The 8,467-nt window shown below is 39.5% G+C and overlaps 1 protein-coding gene across 2 annotated transcripts in view; it reads right to left on the bottom strand.

The window, feature by feature from the left end:
- Positions 1-8,467, bottom strand: part of slc8a1b (solute carrier family 8 member 1b) — a 149,864-nt gene that overhangs the window by 22,169 nt on the left and 119,228 nt on the right. For both annotated transcript variants that reach the window (XM_008428820.2, XM_008428819.2), the window contains exon 7: positions 4,537-4,636. In XM_008428820.2, coding sequence (XP_008427042.1) covers positions 4,537-4,636 — 100 coding nt within the window. The remainder of the gene's footprint in view (positions 1-4,536; positions 4,637-8,467) is intronic.

Raw genomic sequence — 8,467 nt, forward strand, 5'->3', positions numbered from 1 at the left:
TTGTTTCATTTAAGATTCTTGTTTTGGTCCGTCTTTCTCTTTTGCTGCGCATCATTTTTCTTAGCCTCACCTGATTCTCAGCGTTGAATCTTTGACTTTTTTTCTTTTATACTTTGTCGGAACAAACATGGAGAACCAACACTTAGCTTTAAACCTCACTAATCATACCAAACATGGAGAAGCAACATCTAGTTTGATCAGAACAAGAATCCCTGACTTCTTTATAGATTACGGACTACTTATTCTTATTAAACCTGGGGAACCAATAGGTAGTTTTATATTTTTACCTTTTCATCTTTCTTTTGGTTTGTTGTTTTGTTTGTGTTTTCTTCTAATTCACGTAAAGCACAATAAATGACTTGTTGCTGAAAATGTGCTATATAAATAAAATCACCTTACCTTCAGAACCACATTATACATTTAATAATATGGTACAACATTAACTCATCATCCACTTACATCCGTAGAGGTGACATGGCGTGTTTTTCATATCTGTGGAGAGATCAATCATTAACCTCTCTTATCTGTACAAGAAAAGCAAATACTGAGGATTTAGAAAACATTTCTCTGTTCATTTTTTTTGTTTATTGAATTTTTGTAATATTAATTCTTCCCATCAAGCAGGATTTACATGTAGGTTTCTTAGCCAAGCAAAACATATCCAATAACTGACAATGAACACATTTCAAACTTGAGCACCTTTCTGTATGTATATCAGATAAGCAGATTTATATTGCATTGTGTATTGCAACCACAGAGGCTGCGATGAGGCATAAACATTTCTGTGCTTTCACTTTTAACACTCAGCATGAGCCCGACTTCTCTCGTCAGCCCCGTTAGCGCCCTCCTGCTCCCTCTCCACTCTCCCCGCGCTCGTGTCTTGCTTCACAGCTGGAAGTAAACTGCTGGTTTGATCTTCAAGCATCCAATCAGCTCTCATTCTCAGAAACTTTCAATTCAGAGTTTTGAACTGGCTTCATGTTTAAAAAACCAGAAAAAGGGAAAAAGAAGAAAAATACTCTCCGTTTTCCTTTCCTAGTGTGCATAAAAGTTTGTTTTTTTGTGTGTTTGTGTGATAAAGTGGATATACTGTATCCTACTTTTAAATCCTTCTGTTTCACATTTACATCATTCAGTTGTGGTAGATATGAAGTGGAACTGCCATGCTTTAGTCTCAAAATGAGTTGATCATTATTGTAGCTCCATAAGCCCATCTATCCCTTTTCTGCGATGTGTCAGAGAAACTCCTTCTGGTGCCGTCTCTTTAAATATGAATGAGGAACTTCACACCCTGCCTCCTCCAGGCAGCACAGTGTTCCACTCCACCCATTTCAGCTAATGCTGGCGCCAAGAACATCACTGCATCATCCGGATCCTTCTTCAAGACGAAAAAGGTAAAAACAATGCCAAACTGTTGATGTAATACTATTCTAAGCACGCAGTACGGTTATCTCCTCCAGGAGTTAAAAGCTAGCATAAGCAGAAGGCGTCTCAATCAGACAAAGTCTGAACTTCTTCAAACTGCCTGGTAAAATTGTAATTTTTCTAGGACATGTACCACCACCAAAGGGCGACAAGCCCTTCGAAGATGAGTAGTTCAGTCACCATGAGGCCGAGGAATGTTATAATGAACTGTGTGGGTTAATAACCAAACATCTTGACATATCCACTTGTAGATTTGGCATCCTTGATATTAAATTACAAAATTGCTGTGAGGAATAAAAATGGCCGATTAGCGAAAACGACTTTCAGCTAGCCACGACCTTGTTCAGCAGTTCCACAGCAAATACTTATTGACGTAACAGTTAAAAAAAAACAAAAAAAAAAACGTAACAGGGGACAGAGAAAACTGAACGGACTGTAAAATGTGACCCAAGTAGAATGTAAAGATTTTTACCCAGCACTAGGAGAGACTAAATTCAACTAGATACTCCAAGCAAACAACAAAACGTATTTAAGGGCAAGTAATGTGGATTTTGTACATTACTTGCCCTTAAAGATCATTTAGATCTTTAAGGATCTAAATGATTTCATTAAGCAGAAACAGAGTTATTGTAAATGTAATTTCTTATGCCACTTGTGTGCTATAAGACAAAGAATGTGTCCAAATAAATGCTTTTATTAAAGGGGGAAAACTGCGCTCGCTCTATTGCTCCAACACACACACACACACACACACACGCACACACACACACTGAACTCTGTCACTGTAGACCAGCTAATCCCAGATAATAGGGTAAAGACAGGTTTTTTTTTTTAGTGGAACAGGTTCTCCAAAAAAAAAAGCACAAACACACAGAAACCCACCAGATAAACTAATTTGGAGACACTTAAGTGTATGAGCTTTCCAAACAATGATTCTACATAAATGGGTTTGAAACAAACAAGATTTCTTTTCAGCTGTACATCACAATTATCAATTCAATTATTTGGATTACGTTCACATGCCAGAACTAATTGTTTTTTCTTGTGTCTCCTTCTGATTGTACAGTTGTTGAGGTATGACCTTCACCTTTCATATGCTCAGACAACATAAACCGCAGATAATGAGGACACTGCGGGTTTTCTCCAGTAAACAATAATAAGCCTGTAAACATGGAGAGCTGTGCTAGCTTGAGGCGCTACAGCAAATCGTCCTTTATCTTACAATTAATCTTTTCACAAGAGGAGCAGATTTACTCCGAATTACTCTGGGGCTGGAAGGGATGCATGCTCTGAATCGCTACCAACTTAGAGCTGACCCTCAAAGTGAGGGAGAGGTCTTAAATTAAGTTGTTGTCTTCTGTTGTGTAACCTACGGTGAATTCAAACTAGTCCTGCTTAGTCTGCTTTAAACCCCAGTTTGCTTGCCAAGAAAGTCTGGTTTGTTTGAGGAGGTGTGAATGTGTAATCAAACTCTGATGCAGACCAAAGAAAGCAAACTCCCTGGCACGGTTTGAATGCAAATGTGAATGCCAAGCAGAACCGGAGCCCGCTCCAAAAGGAGGAAGCCAGCTGTAGCACAGGGCATTCTGGGTAAATACAACCAAAACAAATGGGAGAGTCTAGCACTAGCGGGAGAAAGAGAGAAATCCTACAACCGCTAAATTCTGACACCACTTCATTTTTGTTTGCATTTTATCTCAGTGTCTTGTTCAGAGGTGTTTGTGTCGTTTTCTACAGTGGTTCTTGTTGCGGCGCCACCACAGGTGAGGAGGGGAACAGGCAGGGTGAAAGTAAACCACATCGGCTGAAAATGTAACTAATGCTGCAAATTTGGTCCCCAATCAAACCGAGTCTAAAGGACTATCAGGTGTGAAAACAGCCTTACACCCTTGATAGGCTCAGACAGTTTAAAACAACATAAAATTCACAACATTGATATATAAATTAGCATTTATGTAAATGGAGTATGAAAATTCAAGTGGTCGACTTATTTTAGGATGTGATTGGTCAGTGTTTGATAAAAATAAAATAAAATCATTTTATTGTGAATTTTGTGTTTTTGCTGGACACGTTGTTTTTAAACTGTGTTTGGATATTTTTTGAAGCCAAAACCTTTTGTATTGCAGCTAACATAAAAAAACTCATCAACTGCTATACATCTCTGCTATTTAACTCATGTTACCCAACTTTCAAACGTATTTAACCATTAGAGGCAAAAGCACTTTTGCCTCTAATGTTAGAACAGGAAACCTGTCCTAACAGAGGTATTATTTAAAGATTTTCTCCCCACAGCTTTCATGTTTTACTGCTGATGATTTAAAGCCATCAACTAAAATCGGCTCAGTTCAAATGTAATTTATTTTTTTATCTGGATTCATAATCTGTCATATGTTATGGTATTTTGCTTACGAGAGTAAAACAAATACCCAATGAAAAGGCAGAATGGGATGATAATCCCTCAGTCAGGTGAAGTCGCCCAAAGCCTCCAGGAGCGATGTTGCTTATTTTTGATAAACAGGGAAACGTGGGCATCAGTTTGAAAGCTGGACAGATTTCACACAACAGAAGTTAAAGGTGTTTTCAAAGTATGCGATAAGTTCTTAGTCTGTGTGGCAAAACAACACAACTAAATGCTGAGTGAAACTGATAAATGGCTCCATTTCTGGTGGATTTATGCACGTTTGCAATAGGAGCTGAAGGACCCAAAATGAACTGAAGGATGTTTTTTTCCCCCTTTAACAGGTAAAATTATACAGCATTTTCTTTCATCACATCGAATTTAGTCAGTTTATCAGTTAAAAACCATTTGAGAACAAATATAACCAACACCTACACCCAGCCAACCATTGGCTACGTGATATTACTCCACTCCATTTCATCACAACCTGAAGTTTTCTAATCTTTCAGCTTGTGCTCGTCATTTGTATGCGTGAAGCGGAGCGCGTGAGGGGCCTCAAAAGACATAAAGGCGCAGCTGTTCCTATTAAAAGTAAATTAAATTCATCGCACCATTAAGCACGTGCTTCACAGAAATCATTAAGCGTGTCCAGATGAAGCGGAGAGCCGAATCCAAGCGCGTGAAGCCCAGTTTCTATTTGCCATGGCCCTTACCTGCGCTGACAGTGATGGCTTCGATGAACTGGTCTCTCCAGCTGTTGGTTCCCACCAGCAGAGCCAGGTTGGTCTTCTTTATCAGCTTGTCCACCGTGTTCTGTTAAGACGCAAAGGAATAGAAGACGATTCTTATTATCGCAGATGGAATTTCCATTTCACGTCATTATTCGGGTAGTTTAGGTCACGTAAACTAAAAAGGGCAACATTTCTTCAGATTTTTTTTTTTCCAGTCAGAGCCTTGAAATGACGGGAACCAACCATAACTTTTAAGAGAGAAAGAGAGAGAAAAAGAGCAAAGTCACTGAAGAGGAAAATTGGCTACCATCTGAATCAAAACATAAAAATGAAGGGAAATAAATACAATAAGATATGGTCTTATATCTATACGCCTGATTGTATTTCAAATAATAATAAAAAAGGTTCCTGATCTAGGATTACTGCCAACTCAATTCCATCTTCATGTCAAGGAAATGTGATACATTTTCATGACTAACTCGGCCTGTTGACAGAAAATACAAAAATAAAAATTTCGCCTTATTCATCTTGTTGAGGAAAAAATATAATAAACCAAAAAGCACTAATTTAAGTGTCACTATTATTCAACAACTTCACCGAACAATCAGTTTAAAGCAAGAAACTAATCTCCATGTTCTTCTATTTTCAGTTTCATGTGCAACTGAAAAACACCGCTTTACTTCTTGGAATAGAAAAAATAGTTTTATGCTTCAACAGAGAGATTTTGGAAACTTTGATAATGAATGAACGATGAGCAACAAATCAAACATCGTCAAAGGTTGAGATCAACACAAGAAACTAAAAAAAACATGTGCTTGTAATAACATCCTATTCTATCAGAGTAGTCAAAGCCGAGCGATAGGAGACCTCTAATATGTGCTAATAGAAGCTCATCACTTCTTTAAACAAGATACTTCACACCTGCTTGCTTTACCGGTGTTTTATTTTGAAGTTACCAAAAACACTCCAAGATTTGTCTCATAAAATAAAGATGTTATGAAAGGAAACCAGTTTAGATCCACTCAAAGATTCAGGTTCAATATGTTTATTCTTTTACTGCACTTTTTTACTGCACTTGATCATCTTCACGTAGCTCCTCTGTATATCTATATCAGTTGTTAGAATTCATTTCAGTCAGTTTCTGCATTTTCCCCAAAACGTCCTTCAGTCTCAGACTTTCTGCTTTTTGCTTGATTGCTCTCACTGTTTTCTCAGCATTTGGATGTCAGCTAATCCTTAAAAAGGAAGGAATCATGGTGGATTAAGGTAACACAAACACTCGAGCAAACGCAATCACTCACACATGCTAATCAAAGGAGCAGTGGGAATGGCGCTCTTTCTTTCTGTGCACTTCTGAAGAAAAATGAGATGCTAATTGTCTTGAATGGTGCTCAGGGACGTAAACAGTGCCTCGCCGCCGCTGTGAAACTCCTTCTTCCCAAACAACACACACAGACACACACACACACACACACACACACACACACACACACACACACACACACACACACACACACACACACACACACACACACACTTCCATCCATTTTCACTCTGTTGTATGTGGAGTGAATATTTGTGCACGGACAGCACGGTTTCTGGAATATCTCATCGTCTGGATGTCATTTGTGGACGTTGACTTTGCTTTCTGGAGTTTTACAAAAGGGTGAAACTTTGGAAATGTGAAAAAGCTGAGTATCCAGAAGAAATGCAGGAACGTGAAAGTCATCTGTGCTAATTTTAAAGACCACATTTTTTCCGCCCCCTTATAAGCTGGATAATCAGCATTGATATGAAATTCATCTCATTTCTTTAAACTCAGTCTAGCTCAGTCTGCTTCTTGTCGCCTCACGTCAAACTCCGTGCCACTCCACAGCCGGCTGACGGGCACAGCGTTGGATAACTACGGGATCCAATTCCACGAAGATGCACACAGAAGTGTAATTTCATGCGCCGGAGCCATCGACGAAGTACGGGATCCCGTCAAGCAGCAAGCCATTACTGGGAGATATTAATTGTCTGTCTGAAGTGAGCGTGTAGGTGGAGCGACCGGCAGGAGAACATGCATTAGCGCACACAAAACGCAACATGGATGGTAATTACATCTAAGCCCGTCTTAAGAGAGGAGCGCGTGGGAGAAGTGAGAAAGCGACACACAGATGTGACGGGACACTTTTCCCGTTTGCTTCCAGGAGGTTCGATTGTTTGCAACATGTGGCACTGGCTTTTGTGGGGCATTTGTGCAACTTAATGCGGCGCAATCAATACGACTTTATTTCAAGTTGGCTGTGAAAATAGGAAGCGGTTCTCATTTTGTCTTCATACATGGAGACTAACAAACGTCGCAATGGATCCAGGGACGTTTTCCCTCACTGCCTTTTGAGACCTTTTCTCTCTAAGCATTCAAAGACAGACTGAAGCCACTTCACAGAGCAAAAGCTTCTTGTTCGAGGCCAAATGTGGGTGAAAGTTAATGCTCCCCTGAGCTGGGCAGAGAGGCCTAAGTGGCAGGTGTTTACAGGGCAGCTGGTGTCCTCGTCACACGGCTCTGACCAATGCTAATGTCCTTTAGCAGACTCTGTGATGCCAAAGTGTGTACACTGGAGCGGTGCTACCTTCCCACTGTTTGGTCATTGCGAGTGTGTAGGTTTGTAGGCGAAGCGCAAATACAAAGTAAAGCTGCTTTGTAATATGTGCAGTGCAAATAATAATAATAAGAAAAACAACATGCTATAGTTCAAACACGTACATTTGTAAATTCTCTTGACGTTGAACTTTGCAAGAATGCACTTGAGTAACCTTGTGATTGATGCGCACCTCTTTGTCTCTCTATGGTTGAGCGCATATGTATCGTCAGTCAGTCAGTCAGTCAGTCAGTCAGTCAGTCAGTCAGTCAGTCAGTCAGTCAGTCAGTCAGTCAGTCAGTCAGTCAGTCAAATAATGCAGATATTTATGAGAGTTTGGTAAATTTATTCTGCCAAAATTTCAACACCAATGTGAAGGATCTTTCAGCAAAAGCTGCGATGACTTATTTTTCTAATTTAATTTCCACTATAGTCTAATCTAATTTTATTTTATCTTTTATTGATCACACAGTTTGGTTTGATTATTGATATTTGTAATGCATTTTGTCATTTATCTTCAGCTTAGCATTTCCAATATGCAATCTGACACACTGTGGCCAACATTTTCCTAAGACGTTTAATGAACAGGACCTACTTGGTGCTTTCAGTGTGAAGTTTTCAAACTGTCTTCAGATTAATATTTCAGCAGGTATTTATCAAGATCTCTTCATGGAGTGTCCAACAGGAACCCAAGCAAAGGCAGCACATCTATATAAAAACTTTTAAAGCTTCTGCAAACAAACAAGATCAATTTAATGCCGGGTTCCTCAGACAAAACAACAACAACAAGAATGCAGAGATTTTGAGAAACATGTTGTTCACCTTTGGTCGTGTCAGATCCAATAAAACCAGTGAAGTGAACCACTGTTTCTTCATAGCAACCTAATATTTAGATGACTTTTTAAATACCACTCACAAAATCAATGTACAACAGTGTTTGACGGGGCTGACTACTGAAACATAAACCAGTTTTGTCATTGATGGATTCTGTATCTTACTTGCGTTTCATTGCCCATTCCCAGTAATGATTAATGATGTTTTCCAATGTGTGTTTTTTTTCTTTCCCCTCAATTTGTCTCTAAACTAACTGCTCCGTAACTGAATCCCCTCATTGTTCAAGGTCATGAGTAAATACTGCAATCACTTTACGGATTACCATTTAAACTCAGACTGATGGGGTGGAGCGGATTTCATCTCAAACACACACACACACGCACACACGCACACGCACGCACGCACCCACACACACGCACGCACGCACGCGCACGCACACACACACACACACACAC

The sequence above is a fragment of the Poecilia reticulata genome, linkage group LG15, assembly GCF_000633615.1.
Source record: "Poecilia reticulata strain Guanapo linkage group LG15, Guppy_female_1.0+MT, whole genome shotgun sequence".
Lineage (NCBI taxonomy): Eukaryota > Metazoa > Chordata > Actinopteri > Cyprinodontiformes > Poeciliidae > Poecilia > Poecilia reticulata.